Raw genomic sequence first — 19,090 nt, forward strand, 5'->3', positions numbered from 1 at the left:
AATGAGGACTAGAGACAGCGGCTGGAGCTACTGGGATCGTCGCTGAAAGGATCGGCTCAGGTAAGAAAAAGGGGGGCTTTGGGGGACAGCTGCAGCACAGAAAGTTTTTTTTTTCACTTGTGGTTGCATGCAGGTTTTAATAAAATGTCTAGCTCTGGGATAATGTAACGATATTAAAGAAAAACTATCATTAAAGCATAGCTTCACCCAAAAGGGGAAGTTCCGCTTTATGTCTTCCTCCCCCCTCCTCTACCACATTTGGTACATTTCAGTGTGATCTGTTTGTGTGAATGACAATGCTGGTCTCTGGAGCATTGCTGCCAGAGACCTGAGGTGTCGATCACAAATCTGTCTACTTCATAGCAGCATTGTTGACTGGCGGTCGGGGGGAAAGTCACAAGACTTGCCCAGCAACTCTACTTAGAAATAAAGGATGGCTTTGAGTAGGACTAAGTGCTGTATGCATTTAGTCCCCTAGAGAGTTGAAAAAAAATGTTAAATGATAGTTCTTCTTTAAAAGGGAACATTTGAAGACAGGAGCAGATATTCCTAACTTGTTTTTGAAAGTGCAGACTTGGAGTTGTCGTTCTAATCCTGGCTCCAATACCGAGTCCGGGACCTGAAACAGATATTCAGGAAAGAAATGTGTAATTTCTGATTTCACTGACTTAATGCCTAATTCATGTCAGCAACTAACAAGGTGATATAAACAACACCATATCCATATATACTGGATATGGTGCTGTTTAATCTGGGGGGTCTTCTCAGGTTGTGTGTCTGGCCCCTTGCCTTGTCATTGCATACAGTTCAGGACAAGCTATCCTGCATTATTATGTGATACCTGAGAGTGGAAGACTGGACCAACAGGGGTAAGGTAAGTATTTATTTCTATTGCTTCCCCTAGACAAAATGAGCAGCATATGTTGGGGGAGGGGGTGGAGTTGTCAACATTTTTTTTTTTTTTTTTTCCACCGTAGCTTGCTCATTGGGCACTGAATCATCACCATCTTTGTACCACAAGTAAGAAAGTGAGCCCCAGATGCTGTAAAACTGAGCTCAAAATTAGAGTAATCTTTCTGGCTATGCAATGTGGCACTGATGTCTGAATTACAAGAGTTACTGAATAGAATTACATCCTTTGATATTAAGTAGTAAATTAATAGTCAGCTGTGCATTTTAAGGCTTGCCTGGTATTTCCCTGTCTTCTGACCATGACATACAGCAGCAGTCCCTGACATTCCAGTTCATGTGTGAGACAATGTACAGCTATTAAGAATAAATAAAACCCTAATTGGTATACAAAAAGTAAGTTGCAATAAAAAATAAAAAAGCACAAAAAACTGGTTACTGTATAAGACCAGCTGTAATGAGTTGTTTTTTTTTTCCAGCCTTATAGTAGAATATATATTTTGCTCTCTTTTTTGTGTTTTATCATTCTTTTTTTATTTTTTTATTTACAGGACAATCTGATCTACTTAGGATATTGACCATCAGCTTAGAAGTGATATTTATCAGGTAAGAATGTTCTTGCCGTGTTTTTAAAGCAACCTGTCAGCTGTACCTCCTGTTTGGCTGAAACTCACAACTATAATCGATTCCTTCTTTGTACTAGGTAGAAAGAACAGCTCACAGTGCTGAAAGGAAAGCACCGATTCAGTTCCATAGGAAAGTCATATTTTCTTGTGGCATTCCTTAGGCCCTTTACCTTTTCTTTCCTTCCATCACTGGTGACAGGAAAGAAAATTGATTAACGTCCCTATCAACACGATCAGTGTTGATGGGGGAATGCCCCCTGCTGCGCCATTGCATTCTGGCAGGAGGAGGCACAGGGAACATTCCCGGTCAGCAGAATACAATGGTTACTGCTACAGTCAGTACATAGCTCCTATAGATTGGCTCTGAGCTTTTGTTGTGCTTGTATCACAGAGAGCTGGAACTGATTTGAAAGTATGTTTTTAAACTGTTTTTCCTTTTACCTTTTTATATGCATTCCAACTGTTTTGAATGTTTTTTTCTATTCAACAGCTGAAAGACCCACAGTTTTTTTTTTTAACGTGGCAAGAAATTTATGGACTTGTACATGATGAATTGTGAACTGTTAGCAACATGCAGTGCCTTGGGGTACCTGGAGGGAGATACCTACCACAAAGAACCTGATTGCCTTGGTGAGCAAAAGATACATATACAAAATTGGTTTAAACCTTGCTAGTGTTTCTTTATAAAGCTAAATGCAAAAATGCTTAAAGCCCAACTCCACTCAAGTAAAAAAAAGCAACCCTTGCAGTGGGGCTGTGTCAGCACTTCAAGGGCTTTTGCAAGTTTAGGTCTAGGGGAACAATAAATGAAAACTTACATACCCAATCCTCCACTTCACCCTTCTGCTAGACCCGTCCCACATTGTCTTCTCCCCAACGCTTCAGCGGTTTAGGGTCCTGATGTCATCAAGATGCTGAGGGATTGTCTACTGCCAGAGTATGGGGGAGCACCATCTACCAAGAAAGTGGAGGGTCAGGTAAGTAAACGTGTTTCTCCTCTCCCTCAGACAAAGCGAGCATTTAACAAATGCAATTTAGGGGCAGCCCCACTGCAAGAGATAATTTTACATTTTCCAAGAGTTGGGCTTTAAAAAAATATGTTGTGTATATGCACTGTACATACACATAACCACATGTTTGCACAATGATAATGCTTGCTGTGCCATAATTTTGACTGCAGCCATTTTCCTACCAACTATACCTCCTAGTGCATTGTCCTTACTTATGATCCTGTCCTTAGTGCAGCATCGGATCAGTGCATCGTTTGTCTAGTCAGATTATATGCTTCTCCACAAACCTGTCCTCCCCTGGTACCTAAAATCTTAATAAACTCTTGTAATGCACAGTTAGCACTGTTCACCTTAATCATGCCAAAATTGTCCTAAAGATGTATTCAATAGCGAAACATACATTTAGTTCAGGTAGAAGATGCCACCAAATGGTTACTGCTTCTGATTTGCAAGATCAATTCTAATTTTTCAGAGACAGAGTTACAGACTTGGGCAATAGCTTTGCAGGAAAGAACTGATCAAACATGTCCAAGTTATCTTGCAATGTAGTGCCATGTTAAAAAGAGGTAAACTAAGGAGAGCGCGTTTTTGAGACATAGATTAGATTATGACCTGAAGACTAAAGCTGGCCCCAGCAGGCTAAAAAAAAAAAACCTGAATCAATCCCTCCATCCACACATTCGAGATGTGGGAATCCTCCCCACTGTGTCATTGTATTTCGATAGCAAGACTCCCCTGCCTTCAGCATGCACTGATCAGCAGTAATCAAGCAAAACTCTTCCAACAAGCCTGTTCATGACAAGTCAATTTATGGGCTGTTTTTTTAATTCATTTTTTTTTTTTTAACACTAGAATTTAGTGACATACAGTAGGTTTTATTTTAGTTGTTTTATGGTCGTTACCCAATGGAATACAATAATTAATGCACTTGTTCAATTAATCTTAAAACACTCCCACTTACCTAGTGTGCTCTTTGTTGCAAATATTTGGTACCATGCAGCATTGTGCGTTAAGGATCTCAGTTTATTGATAGTTTTTTTTTAAATTTGGAATTCTTGTCATAACAAAATGCTTTTCTTTCCTGTAGGGCTGCAATGATTAATCGATAAAAACGATAATAATCGATGATGAAAATCGTTGTCAACAATTTTCATTATCGATTAGTTGGTCTAACGGCACCTTCCTCCCTGCCAGTCCTGCCTCCGTCCCAGTGAATCCTGTGTACAAGGCCGCCGTATTCTTATGAGAATACAGCGGCGCTCATGTGACCTGGCACATCCGCCTTTCTCCTCCTCGTTGACGTCAGCTCCCCCCCCCCCCCCCGATATTCTCAGCTTGCTACCTCGAGGGAATAGAGAGAGAGGCGAGAAGCAGCCGTGAGCACCGAGCTGCACCTGTGAAGTGATATAAGGTAGCGGCTATACAATACTCAGTAGTAGTACATAGTGATGACAAGTTGACAACAAGTGCCCCTTGATCCTAAGTATAGTGCCCCATCATTGGTGTTCCGGGGGTGGGGAGGGATAGTGTCCCATTGGTGTTCCCGGGAGGAATAGTGCCCCATCATTGGTGTTCCCGGGAGGACTAGTGCCCCATCATTGGTGTTCCTGGGAGAAATAGATACGACAGGATTTGTTTTTGTGCTGCTGCACAGTTGTGTAATGTTAATGTAAAACGTTTTTTATTCTGCAGTTTGAGTGTAACACACAGTTTTTTCATTTATTACTTTTAAATAAACGAAAAAATGGCATATTACGGTTTTTATGATTTTACCAATTAATTGAAACCATATTCGTCCAACTAATCGATTATGAAAATAATCGTTCGTTGCAGCCCTACTTTCCTGTAACTTCTGGGAAATGTGATTACACCATGATCAATATTTCCCAAGTCGTCTCTACCCTACACGTTTGTAATAAGCTCCGTGTTGTTTGAAATTAATAGATCCAACAGCAGAGCATTTTTTCCAGATGGCTTCCACCATCTGTTTCATGAAATTGTCCTCTAATACATGGTAATAAAGGCAAGCCTATGCTGACTTAGCAGTTCCAATTGCTCAGTTAATATCAGGATAGCACCATCACAGTTCTGTCATCTATCACAGATATCATCTCGCAAACCAACTTTCAAATCATTCTTCTCATACATAAACACCCCTATTCTGCCAACTCTTTCCCTTTTGAAATAGAGTGTACCCCTTGATATATATGAAGTCAAAGTACTCCTCAAATAAGAGCAGTTCTAGTTCAAGGGTGTCCAAACTTTTTTCAAAGAGGGCCAGATTTGATGAAGTGAACATGCATGAGGGCCGACCATTTTGCCTGACATTCTTTGAACCATTAAAATTCGGTCTAAGTGTGTTCGTTCAAGCACTAATACACTCCCCAACAAGAATTCTCTTGCCTTTGTGGCTTTGTGAGAGTAAAGAGATGAGCTTGGGCATGTTATTTGGATATACCGTATTTATTGGTGTATAACACACACCTTCACTTTAAGAGGGAAGTTTCAGGTAAAAAAACTTACATTTTAAATAAAAAATTGTAAAGCAAAATAAGGGTCAGTGCCATGAATGCAGCCCCACCATTGCCAGGAATTCAGCACCCACCATTGCCAGGAATTCAGCACCCACCATTGCCAGGAATGCAGCACCCACCATTGCCATCAGTGCAGTCTGATTGATGCCCATCCATCTGCAGCCAGGGAGGGGGTGGGACAAGTGGCAAAAGATTACATACAGAAGAAACTCCTGTTTTCTTGGAGGCCTCTTTAATTGAAAGTCCCGCCTCCTTTGATGGACAGAACAGTCATCCAATGGCAGCGCAGGAGATGGGACTTCCTATTACAGAGGCTGCCGTGTAAACTGGAAATACTCCTGTGTGTACAGCTCTCGTCCCGCCTCCTTTTTGTCCCCTCCAAGGCAGCCGGCATATAAATATTTTGTGGCCCCGGAGCTGGGAGATTGTTGGGGGTCACAAAAGATATACATGTCCAGATAACCAGGCGGGCCATTCAAAACCGACACACGGGCCGCGATTGGCCTGCAGACCGGACTTTGGGCATGCCTGTTCTAGTTCATCTATCTTGTTTACCAGACTTCTTGCATTTGTAAACCAACCTATTTTTGTCTTAGTATTTAATATTCTAATATTACAATTTTTTAACCATAACTTTATACCAGTACTCTTTAAGGGCCAATTCATAGAAACGCAGTCTTATGATGTGTTCTGGATGCTTTTCTGCATGCGCGTTTTTGGTGCGTTCCAGTGTGTTTTTGATGTGTTTTTGATGCAGTCCAGTGCATTTTTTTTCCACTTTTTTTTTTTCTTAACCTAAAATAAGGACATGTTTTTGATGCGTTTTATCACGTTCCAGTCCAGTGCAGAAAAAATGCAGCATGTTCTACTTTTTTACTGGAACTGACTGTACTGGTGTAAACTATGCCATTGAAAGCCATATATCCTACTATCCATGCGTTTTTGATGCAGAAAAAAAACGCAGTGGACTGCATGTGATGTGAACTGGCCCTTAAGATCCATTCACACCATGGCGTTCGGTTTACAGATGGAATTGCCACGATTCTGCCCGCTATTTTGAATGGCACCAAATTACAGAGTGATTTTGCTGCTATTGTCGCCTGCCTAATCGCAGTAAAAATGTGCAAACAGAATCACGGGCCGCCTGATGCCTAAAAGAAGTACAAGAACTTCTTTTTGGTGCCGGGCGTAGAGCATTTTTAACCACGATTTTACCGTCATTCGTCTGGTGACAATCGCAGGAAAATCGAGCCACGTTTTGGTGCCATTCAAAATAGCGGGGATCTCAAGGGTGTACTGCAATTTGCAGCATTTCCGAATCGCAGGCAGAATCGCTGTGATTCCGCCCGCAAAAATGAATGCCATGGTGTGAATGGAGCCTAAGTGTTGGAATGCAATTTCTCTGCCACCTAGTTTGACCCACAAAACCCCACCCCTCCCCTCCATTCCAGCCCCTTCAATATCCGTTCCTCTGTACAGCCTTGCTCCCTATAATGGCCTATTCTTTTATGATCCCTTATGTCCATCCTAATCTACTAGTCCATCTAACATTACCCTCTCCTCAGATTGCTAATGCTGCTGCTCCTTCATAGATACAGTGGAGGAGGGATTGTAGCCACCCTAAGAAGGGGAGTGTGTTACTAGCTGTGTCAACAGGTGAAAGAAAAGCCTAAGAAAAGAAAATGCAGCAACCATGTTTAAGGGTCTATACCAGGGGTCTCCAAAGTACGGCCTGCGTGCCACATCCGGCCCGCTAGGACATTTTTTTTCCGGCCTTGCGTCCTCAGACTCGCTGCAGGGACCAGTCTCTGCTCAAGCTTCTTCGGGCTGCGGGACATCCGCTGCACTACCCCCCCCCCCCTTTTTTCCTGCGGTATGCAGAGCAGGCCCTGCTACCGGACACCGCCCTCCCCTCCCGGCACTGCTATTGGTTGCTATGACTCACTCCCAGTGAAGCACTTCAGTGGAGACCCACTGGACCTTCCGTCTCCTGCCTGCTTTTAACATAAGTGTCTTTTAAACAGCGTGCTTGTGTAACAGCAGGACCAGATCTGGAAGGTGCAGCGGTTCCTTCCAGCTCTTTCCTGGTCGGTTGGTAGTTGCTTCAGAGGCACACTGTTTTTCTGATGAGGAGGCAAATATACATGGGGGGGGGGGGGAGGGGCTCTGAGGGGAACACAAAAAAGTGGGAGGTGGATCTGATAGGGACACAATTGTGTTTGAGGGGGACACAAATGTGTATGGAGGGGGGGCCTCTGAGGGGGACACAAATGTGCATCGGGGGGCTCTGAGGAGGGCACAAATGTGCATCGGGGGGCTCTGAGGAGGGCACAAATGTGCATGTGGGGGCTCGGGGGGGGGGGGGACACAGATGTATGTGGGGAGCCCAAACAAATGTGTGTGCGTGTGGGTGGGGTGGGGGGAAATGTGCATGGGGCTGTGATGGGGACACAAATGTGTGGGGGAACCCTGATGAGGATGCCAATTTGCGGGGAGACTCTGATGGGTTTACAAATGTGTGGGGGGCTATGATGGGGATGCAAATCTGTGGAGGGGTATGATGGGGACACATGTGTGGGAAGACTGACGGAACCAAGATGTAAGGCCTCATGCACAGTAGAAGTTTAGTCCCAGAGCATGAGGCTCCGGCATTCAGATGCGGGTGGAGTATAAAGGAGCACCATCTAGTACTGCTGCCTGTCCATTTCTATCCTAGTCTGCTGCTGCGGATTATTTATAAATAACTGATTGATTTTTTTTTTTGGTCCACGAATTTGTGTAAAATATACAATATGGCCCTCGGAGTGAAACGTTTGGAGACCCCTGGTCTATGATACATTTTTGTTCTTGGGTTTGGATACACTTTAATTAAAAAAAAATAATCATTGAGGTCTTTTTTGTGGTTTCTAACACACTGTCGTTCATCTTTTCCTCCATAGAAAGTGTGAAAGATTTAATCCGTTACCTGCGACATGAAGATGAAACCAGAGATATTCGGCAACAACTGGGAGCAGCTCAGATCTTACAGAATGATCTTGTGCCTTTAGTCATACAGCATCATAATGACAAACAACTCTTTGATGCTGTTATTAGGTAATCTAACGTTCTGCATCATCATAAGTTTTCTGTGTATCATACAGCATTAACTCCTAAGAGACTCACTTGGCTCTCCGCTGGACACTAGTGTTATTTCACACTACGCCTGCATTTTTTGTTTCATTCATACATACAAGACACAGCGTGTAGCCTGTGGTATCCTACAGAGTGTTGTCTGCATAAAGCTGCAGAGAACATGATAGGAGGAGAAACTTGTCACAGACTGACGGGTCATATGACTGGATTCTTCTCTTGGAAATAAAGACCCCCTTCATTATGGGGTTAGGTTTTCCTTTTAGTTTTATTTAGGTGGAATCCTGGGAAGTCAGCAAAATGCATTGTTGAATTTTTACTATTTTACCAGCCAAAAGGTATGAAGTTTTGTAAAGCTAATCTGTCACACTGCACATCCAATAAGATTCATCTTTGGCTGTTTCCTAGTCCATTTTTACTGCTTCCTTGAATAACTCGGTTTCATGATAGGCCATCCAAAGATTATGTTGGCGTAAATCTATCGTGATAAAGATACAAGGGCTACCAATGTTTTTCTTCCTCCTCCCAAAAATGCTAGTTGTCTGGCTGTATTCTGATCAAAAAAATCAACTCCTTCTCTACATGCTTGTTCTGGATTCTTCAGAGTATTGATGCCAGAGGGTTAGAAAGATAGCCTCGCAACTTTCATTTTCAGAAGAAGAACTTGGCAATAGCAGCCCCATGTTCCTATCATGACAAGTTTCCAGAAAGTAAAACAAACCTCCGTGGGTTTGGTAGGTAGGATAGCACATTTACTGTGCTGCCTTTTTTTTTTTTTTGCAAAATCTTTTTTATAAAATTTCATTAGCATACAAAATTAGCCCATGCAGGGGCCAAACCTTGCCCACGCAGGGGCAGTTCTGATGCGGCATCAGGGCACAACATACAACATAAACAAACTAACTTATACTATAACCCCAATGTGGAAAGAGGTTCAGTTCAGGAGAATCTGTGCTCAAATTGGTACCAACAGGATAATGCAACATGAGATTAGTTGGGTCAATATACTAACAGACTAGAGATATAGTGTTAATCTAGGAATTGGTTACTCACAGTTGCCATGGTATTATCATCTAGCCAACAGGTCCATACCTTTTCAAATTTTTGTGGACAACCCCTGCCCAAGGTGGCTTTATACAGGGGTAAACTGGCATTTACTAGGCTTTTCCAGAATCTGACAGAGGAGGGAGACTATTGTTTCCAGTTCATCGTAATGGCCTTACAAGCATAGTACAATAGCAGGGATATGAGTATTTTCCTGGCTCTGAGCATTGACAGTTGTTCCACCAGCCCCAGCAGAATATTTAGGATCATAAGGAACACGAGCCTTAGTGACCTTGGCAATCACCTGGAGTACTTCTTTCCAATAATGTTCGATTGCTGGGCAAACTCAAAAAATGTAGAAAAAGTCACCCAGTTGGTAGGAGCAACGCCAGCATGCCGGAGAATGCGCCGGCGACATCTGGTGCAGCCTGTGAGGCGTGTAGTGGGCTCTATGCACAATTTTGTATTGGACCAGTTTGTCCCTAGCTGAGACCAGAGGGGAGAAGGGAAAGTCCCAAATCTCCCTCCAGTCGTCCCAGTTCAGCTCCGGTATGTTCCCCACCCATTTCCTGTGGAGGGTGGACAACTCGGGGCCGGCAGCAGCCAGCAGGGACCCGTAGAGCTGGTATTGAACTGTGATAGGTTAGGGTTCAGCCACAGAGGGGTGTGAGGAGACCAGGAGTTCGGCTGGTGTGCCCTCAGCGCCTCACCCACCTTCCATGCCCGCATAGTGGTACGCATAGAAGGGGCTGTGCTGCCTTTTTAAGCAGAAAATATATGTGTAAAAGCATACTGTATACATTTGCACCTGTATGCAGATGTGATTACAAACCATATACTGCCAGCCTTTTAAAAATGGTCTATTACTGTGAACTAAAAAGATTACATTCCATAGATTTTCATTAAAACATACCATGATAAATTGTATATATTATTAGATGATTATAAGGTTTATAATATATGTAAATATTTTGATCTGTGGTGTTTAATTATTTAGTTAATCTATTATTTTTGTAACTATTTATAACTATTTTGGAACTATTTAGCCATTTCAAAAATGTTATCAATTGCAGGTTGATGGTAAATCTTACCCAGCCAGCTCTTCTGTGTTTTGGGAAAATTCCTCAGGATCCCACCTTCCGCCATCACTATTTGCAGGTTGTGTCATATTTGCAGGCTTATAAAGAGGTGAGTTCATACGTTAATGTAAAATATTAACGCATTCAGACATTAAAAACGCACATGACAGCTTGATTTATTATATACAGTGTGTTCAGTGATTAGGTATAAAAGGAAAATGACACACTAAGGGAGTCATTTGGAGATATTTTCCTAATGACATATGCTTTCCTAATCTGATTGGATACAGCTCCTGTTTGGCTGAAAATTTTCCAGCAGGTGAACAGTGGCTGGCACGGCCACCCTATATAGCAAATTTTGTCCAGTTGGTTTATCAAGAGTGTATGGTGGATGCTGTTGATGCCCCAAATTCACAAGTGAGGGGAACCAGAGCAGGCTTTAAAAACCTGTCTGATCATTTTTTTTTCCCCCCGAAAGTGATCTGTTAGTGGTGTCTCTGGGTGCCTATAAACATGAGGTCCTCTTCTCATTTGTATAGGTAGCCTTATAACAGCCTCTGGAGTCATTGTTGTGCAGCTGAAGGTTGTATGGAAGCATTAAGCAGAATTCATTTTTTAGTTAATCATTTGCACTTCAGTACTTTTATTGCAGATTAAACCTGCTTCAGCTGAGGTGTGTCCCCAGGTTTCTAAAAAAGGTTTACTTAGGGCCCATTCACATTATGTGCAGTTACGTGCATTTTTCCTGCATTGTTTTCTGCATGTTGTGTTCACACCAGAATGCAGTACTATTTCACTACATTCCAGATCTGTGTGACATTATGCAACATGTTTTCATAATATTGCACAGCTCTGGATGTCCCTGCTTGTCACTGAACAGCAAGCTCAGCGCACTGTGCTGTTGTGCAGTGACATGAATGAATTGTCATTTCATACACCTCACATAAAAGTTCAGTAAAAAAAAAAAAAAAAAAAAAAAGGAGCTGTGTGATGTGATAAAACTGCGCATTACACTGGCCCCCTTCCATGTGGCTCTGCAGCTCAAAACGCTGGTGCCCACACACTGGTTTAGTGTGCAAATTATGAGCGTGTATGTTGTTGCGCCTAGTGCCCTTGATAGTGTAAAAAAAAAAACGAATTGTGTTTAATTATAAAGTGCAAACAAATTCTGAAACCTTCCTCCTTAGTGTCCTTGGTATATGAATATTATAAAATCAAACACTGATACCTAGATAAAATACAGTGATTATAATGTGTACTGTGAAAAAATAGCAACAAGATGGCGTAATCACAATATCGCAAATCTTTTAACCACTTAACATCCGCGCTATAGCCGAATGACTGCTACAGCGCGGACCTGAATTCCCGGGAGGCCGTCATATGACGGCCTCCCCTGTGAACGCGCCCTGCGCACGCTGTGTTCACTGAGTCACTGAGATTCGGGTGATCACCGATCCGAGTAAGGGGCCGATCCCGGCCCCTTTTCATGTGATCAGCTGTCAGCCACTGACAGCTGATCACATGATCAAAACAAAAGCTCTGTGATCGGTATCTTTTTCTTCTCGCGCTGACAGCTTATCAGCAAGGGACATCGGTCCTGAAGAGGAAGAGGCATTTCTGCCTCAATTGTGCCACCAGTACCCCCTGACAGTGCCCATGAGTGCCACCTATCAATGCCTACAAGTGCCACCTATCAATACCCACAAGTGCCCCCTATCAATGCCCACCAGTGGTGCCAATCAGTGTAACCGATCAGTGCCCATTATTGCCACCCATCAGTGCCCATCACTGCCAACTATCGGTGCCCATCAGTGCTGCCTCATCAGCGTACATCAATGAAGGAGAAAAATTACCTTTTTTTTAAAATTTTATAACAAAATATAAAAAAAAAAAAAAAAAAAAATTTTTTTTTTTTTTTTTTTTTTTTTTTTAAATTTGGTCTTTTTACATTTTTTTAACAAAAAATAAAAACCGCAAAGGTGATCAAATACCACCAAAAGAAAGCTCTATTTGTGGGGAAAAAAAATGATAAAAATTTTATTTGGGTAGTGTTGTATGACCGCGCAATTGTCATTCAAAATGCGTCAGCGCTGAAAGCTGAAAATTGGTCTGGAATAGGAGGGGGGTTTAAGTGCCCAGTAAGCAAGTGGTTAAAGTGCAACATGTATATGCAATTCATAAGTGCGTCCATAATATTACCAAGTGCAAACAAAGTCTGAAACCTTCCTCCTTGATGTCCTTGGTGAATACACAAATATAAGTCGATCATATATAAATAAAATCAAGCACTCATTCCTAGATATACTCTAATACAGTGATTAACCACTTTAGCCCCGGAGCATTATGCTGCATAAGGACCAGAGGACTTTTTCCAATTTGGCACTGCGTCGCTTTAACTGCTAATTGTGCGGTCATGCAATGCTGTACCCAAACGAAATTTGCGTCCTTTTCTTCCCACAAATAGAGCTTTCTTTTGATGGTATTTGATCACCTCTGCCGTTTTTATTTTCTGCGCTATAAACGGAAAAAGACCGAAAATTTTAAAAAAAAATGATATTTTCTACTTTTTGTTATAAAAAAAATCCAATAAACTCAATTTTAGTCATACATTTAGGCCAAAATGTATTCGGCCACATGTCTTTTGGTAAAAAAAATTTCAATAAGCGTATATTTATTGGTTTCCGCAAAAGTTATAGCGTCTACAAACTAGGGTACATTTTCTGGAATTTACACAGCTTTTAGTTTATGACTACCTATGTCATTTCTTGAGGTGCTAAAATGGCAGGGCAGTACAAACCCCCCCCAAATGACCCCATTTTGGAAAGTAGACACCCCAAGGAAATTGCTGAGAGGCATGTTGAACCCATTGAATATTTATTTTTTTTGTCCCAAGTGATTGAATAATGACAAAAAAAAAAAAATTACAAAAAGTTGTCACTAAATGATATATTGCTCACACAGGCCATGGGCCTATGTGGAATTGCACCCCAAAATACATTCAGCTGCTTCTCCTGAGTATGGGGATACCACATGTGTGGGACTTTTTGGGAGCCTAGCCACTTACGGGGCCCCGAAAACCAATCACCGCCTTCAGGATTTCTAAGGGCGTAATTTTTTTTTCACTCCTCACTACCTATCACAGTTTTGAAGGCCATAAAATGCCCAGATGGCACAAACCCCCCCCAAATGACCCCATTTTGGAAAGTAGACACCCCAAGTTATTTGCTGAGAGGCATGGTGAGTATTTTGCAGCTCTCATTTGTTTTTGAAAATGAAGAGTGAAGTGAAGAGTGAAATAAAAAATTTACACCCTTAGAAAGCCTGAAGGCAGTGCTTGGTTTTCAGGGTCCCGTACGCGTCTAGTCTCCCAAAAAGTCCCACACATGTGGTATCCCCGTACTCAGGAGAAGCAGCAGAATGTATTTTGGGGTTTAATTTCACATATTCCCATGGCATGTTTGAGCAATATATCATTTAGTGACAAAAAAAAAAAAAAAATTTGTCTCTTTCCCGCAACTTGTGTCACAATATAAAATATTCCATGGACTCGACATGCCTCTCAGCAAATAGCTTGGGGTGTCTACTTTCCAAAATGGGGTCATTTGGGGGGGTTTTGAACTGTTCTGGCATTTTATGCACAACATTTAGAAGCTTATGTCACACATCACCCACTCTTCTAACCACTTGAAGACAAAGCCCTTTCTGACACTTTTTGTTTACGTGAAAAAACATTTTTTTTGCAAGAAAATTACTTTGAACCCCCAAACATTATATATTTTTTTAAAGCAAATGCCCTACAGATTAAAATGGTGGGTGTTTCATTTTTTTTTTTCACACAGTATTTGCGCAGCGATTTTTCAAACGCATTTTTTGGGGAAAAAACACACTTTTTTTAAATTTTAATGCACTAAAACACACTATATTGCCCAAATGTTTGATGAAATAAAAAAGATGATCTTAGGCCGAGTACATGGATACCAAACATGACATGCTTTACAATTGCGCACAAACGTGCAGTGGCAACAAAATAAATACATTTTTAAAAGCCTTTACAGGTTACCACTTTAGATTTACAGAGGAGGTGTCTACTGCTAAAATTACTGCCCTCGATCTGACCTTCACGGTGATACCTCACATGCATGGTGCAATTGCTGTTTACGTTTGACAGACCGCCGCTTGCGTTCGCCTTAGCGAGAGAGCAGGGGGCGACAGGGGTGCTTTTTTTTTTTTTTTTTTTTCTTTATTATTTTTTTGCTTTTTTATCTTATTTTTAAACTGTTCCTTGCATTTTTTTTTTATAATTTTTATTGTTATCTCAGGGAATGTAAATATCCCCTATGATAGCAATAGGTAGTGACAGGTACTCTTTTTTTTGAAAAAATTAGGGTCTATTAGACCCTAGATCTCTCCTCTGCCCTCAAAGCATCTGACCACACCACGATCAGTGTGATAAAATGCTTTCCCAATTTCCCAATGGCGCTGTTTACATCCTGCGAAATCTAAGTCATGAAATGCTCGTAGCTTCCGGTCTCTTAGGCCATAGAGATGTTTGGAGCCACTCTGGTCTCTGATCAGCTCTATGGTCAGCTGGCGGAATCACCGGCTGCATTCTCAGGTTCCCTGTTGAGACAGGAGAGCCAGAGAAAAACACGGAAGACGGTGGGGGGGGGGCATTCCCTCCCACGGCTTGTAAAAGCAGTCTGGAGGCTAATTAGCCCCTAGGATTGCTTTTACATGAAAGCCGACCGCTGGCTGAAAAGAATGATACCAATATGATACCTAAACCTGCAGGCATCATTCTGGTATAACCACTCAAAGTCGTGAATGGCTTAACAATAAAACACAGTAAACGGTAAAGTATAAAAAATTGCATACCTGAAAAGCAAACATGATAAAACATAATAACAATAAAACATTGCAGAATAGAATACAGTAAAAAAGAGCAGAACAATAGAGAGAGAATAGAGAGAGAGAACAATAAAACAACAACTATTTTATTTTATTTATTTTTTTTTTTACACTTTTTTTTGTAACTAACTTTTATAACTGTAACCTATTCCAGGTTCGGGTCTCTCAAAATGCGATGGCATCTTGGGAGACCCTGTGAAAGTGTGCCTAGTCTGTGCAATGCTGTACCCTATGCTAATACTCAACTAGTGTATGGTAGCGTTCAAAACATTCACCAATGCAAAGACCAGGATTGTCAGGACAGGAGGGACAATAATAGCGGGTGTCACGCCTATATCCGCGCTTGCTGCAGACACAACATCTTTTTTGGGGGGGTTCGTTGGGTAGGGGTACTCGGGAGGACATAAAGAAAATGCCTCTCATGCAGCCGACTGCATTTGGTTGGGGATGTGAATGGGGGAAGTACGGGCGCTGTAGAAGCGGTGGGTTCCCAATTAGGATTGGCGAATGCAGCAGGAAGGGCATTATGGGCACGACGGACCTGTGTTTGTCTTCTTGGTGGCAGCGGGGCACTACTTGTGCTTGCCACCTCACCAGCTTGAACTGCACTTATGGGACTCGCCACGTCACCAAGTGTTACTGCAGTGCTGGTTTGACTACGACCGGGGTGTACTAGGCCACTGGTGCTTGCCAGTTCACCAAAACGCTACCAAAAAAACAGTTGGCGATCGCAGGGATCAGGCCTGACTCTGCGAACGCTGCATTTATGCGTTTAGTGTTTTGTAAGTGACAGTGATCGATCGATACTGCACTTGGGTGGGCTGGGCCAGGCGGAGGGGCAAAACGCAGGTGCTAGCAGGTATCTGGGCTGATCCCGCTAACACTGCGTTTTTGGGAACTGTAAACTGCTGGGGACGCTAGTATAGATCTGTTCGGATCAGATGTTGATCCGTTCAGATACTATACCACAAAGGGAGGCGTACGGTGCGTGAATGGGTGTTAGCGGTACTGGCGCTAACCTGACGCTGCCTGGGGCTGGTGCTTGCCAGTTCACCAAAACGCTACCAAAAAAACTGTTAGCGATCGCAGGGATCAGGCCTGACTTTGCGAATGCTGCAGTTATGTGTTTAGTGTTTTGTAAGTGACAGTGATCGATCGATACTGCACTTGGGTGGGCTGGGCAGAGGGGCAAAACGCAGGTACTAGCAGGTATCTGGGCTGATCCCACTAACACTGCGTTTTTGGGAACCCTAAACTGCTGGGGACGCTAGTATAGATCTGATCGGATCAGATATTGATCAGATACTATACCACTAAGGGAGGTGTACGGTGCATGCGTGGGTGTTAGTGGTACTGGCGCTAACCTGACGCTGCCTGGGGCTGGTGCTTGCCAGTTCACCAAAATGCTACCAAAAAAAACTGTTAGCGATCGCAGGGATCAGGCCTGACTCTGCGAACGCTGCAGTTATGCGTTTAGTGTTTTGTAAGTGGCAGTGATCGATCGATACTGCACTTGAGTGGGCTGGGCTGGGCGGAGGGGCAAAACGCAGGTGCTAGCAGGTATCTGGGCTGATCCCGCTAACACTGTGTTTTTGGGAACCCTAAACTGCTGGGGACGCTAGTATAGATCTGATCAGATCAGATATTGATCCGTTCAGATACTATACCACTAAGGGAGGCGTATGCTGCGTGCGTGGGTGTTAGCGGTACTGGCGCTAATCTGATGCTGCCTGGGGCGACGCATATTACCGCCGGGCAATCAGGGGGCTAAACCTTTATTCGGTAATAAACGGTGGGTGCCCTGACACTATAAAAAATAAACGAACTAACCAGCGTCAACCGTAACGATTATACGGTGATCAGTGGTGAAAGGGTTAACTAGGGGGCAATCAAGGGGTTAAAACATTTATTAGGTAGTATATGGGGGTCCCTGTCGCTATAAAACGCTGACGGCGAACCTAAATATTTACGTCCCTAACTAGCGTCACCAGCGACACTAATACAGCGATCAGAAAAATGATCGCTTAGCGACACTGGTGACGGGGGGTGATCAAGGGGTTAAAACTTTATTAGGGGGGGTTTGGGGGGTATCCTAGACCTAAAGGGGGCTAACAGTAACTGCCCTAACACAGTAACTGTCACAAACTGACACCATGCAGTAATCAGAAAAAAAAACACAAAAAACTGCTTGGTGTCAGTGTGACGGGGGGGGGGGGGTGATTAGGGGGTGATCGGGGGGTAAAGGGGGGTGTTTTGTGTGCCTGGCATGTTCTACTGTATGTGTGTGTGTTTGTGCACTCACATTGAAGTCTTCTATCCTCGGCGCCGGAACGGAAAATACCGAGCCGAGGAGAGATAACATAATTTCCTTTGCTACTCTTTAGCATACAGCAGCAAAGGAATGATTTGATTGGCCGGTGGCGATCGCGAGGGGGGGCCACGAACGGATGGTCTCCCCCTCATCTCTGATTGCCGCTGGTCAGAAGTGGACCACCTCGGGCCCGCGGGAGACAGATCACGTATATGTACGTGATTCTGCCTGCCCGTGCCATTCTGCCGACGTAAATCGGCGTGAGGCGGTCCTTAAGTGGTTAACAGTGCAAATAAATGTGAAACACAATGCGTTCTATGAACAAAATCTCAAAAACCCAATATCGCAATATAATCGCATAAACTGAAAAAGTCCTTAAAATTGCAACATGTATATGCAATTGATGAGTGAGTCTATATAATTAGTATAATAATCCATAATCAGAAAAGTGCTGGTGCTTTGGTGATGCCCACCACCTCTCAACGAATGCGCTCACCTCTGTTTGACCTCTCTTACGAGGTCAAATTTCACCTTCCCCTATATTCTGGAGTGTGCACGGTGGGCTCCTCTGGTGTCCTCCTCTCCGTTTGTTCCACTGTATATCCAGATACCCTTTCTTTTTAGTGGGGTGCGTGGCCCTTTAAAACGGCAGTTTTTCCTTCATATAAAGATTCATGCAAAAAAAGGGGGTCTTCGTGGTGTTGTAATTTTTAAAAATAGGTATTTATTTAAAAGTAGTAACTTACATTTTAAGTTTAAAACAAACAGCTCCTGTGATGGATAGCGGTATACAATGGTTCCCACCTCACTTCCTGTGTGCAGCAGTGTCCCCTGACTCTACCCATGTCATTATTGTCATGTGACTTCCTCAGGGGGTTAGTATTTTGGGCTGTGTGATAGTGTGAACAGATAGTACATGTTTTGTGATGCTAAAAAAACACATTGAATACCATGCATTGTTAGAATTTTATAATCTTCTTTTTTTTTTCTCTAGGCATTTGCAAATGAGAGACTCTTTGTAGTGCTGAGTGAAAAGCTCTATGATTTGCTGCAGATGGTAAGAGCTGATACATAAATTGTCAAATCTTTCTGTTTAAAGTTCATATGAAGATCTATGAAACCAGTTAACTGTGATTAATTTGCCTGCGGAAAATTGGATTTCATAATCTACCATAAAATCTTTTTCTTGGAGTTCGTTGAGGGAAATGAGAATTAATCACTTTCAGGTTATACTGCTGTCTACAGGAGAGGACAAACGAAAAAAAAAATGTTGGCCAGTTTAGGATAGCCTCTCCTACTACCAGCATTCCTTACGCCAGCTATTCATGTATTCAAAGTTCAGCTGGTTCAGCAGGGACCGGCCGAATTTCAATTCATGTACAGACACTGTGGTTGCACAGAAATCAATCTCCCAATCGACTTCTGTGCAACCGCCCTGTGAGATGTTTGCCCTGCTTGGTCTTCCTTCCGGGTCCACGGGCTCCAGCCGTTTGAATGGCCAAGCCACAATGACATCCGTGCACACGCGTGGGAGTGGAGT

At 42.8% G+C, this 19,090-nt stretch overlaps 1 protein-coding gene across 4 annotated transcripts in view; it reads left to right on the forward strand.

The window, feature by feature from the left end:
• Positions 1-19,090, forward strand: part of TIMELESS (timeless circadian regulator) — a 164,248-nt gene that overhangs the window by 45,600 nt on the left and 99,558 nt on the right. For all 4 annotated transcript variants that reach the window (XM_073613929.1, XM_073613928.1, XM_073613930.1 and 1 more), the window contains exons 2-6: positions 1,461-1,515; positions 2,026-2,165; positions 8,019-8,172; positions 10,326-10,440; positions 18,545-18,607. In XM_073613929.1, coding sequence (XP_073470030.1) covers positions 2,069-2,165; positions 8,019-8,172; positions 10,326-10,440; positions 18,545-18,607 — 429 coding nt within the window. In that variant the 5' untranslated portion in view covers positions 1,461-1,515; positions 2,026-2,068. The remainder of the gene's footprint in view (positions 1-1,460; positions 1,516-2,025; positions 2,166-8,018; positions 8,173-10,325; positions 10,441-18,544; positions 18,608-19,090) is intronic.

The sequence above is a fragment of the Aquarana catesbeiana genome, linkage group LG02, assembly GCF_042186555.1.
Source record: "Aquarana catesbeiana isolate 2022-GZ linkage group LG02, ASM4218655v1, whole genome shotgun sequence".
Classification (NCBI taxonomy): Eukaryota; Metazoa; Chordata; class Amphibia; order Anura; family Ranidae; genus Aquarana; species Aquarana catesbeiana.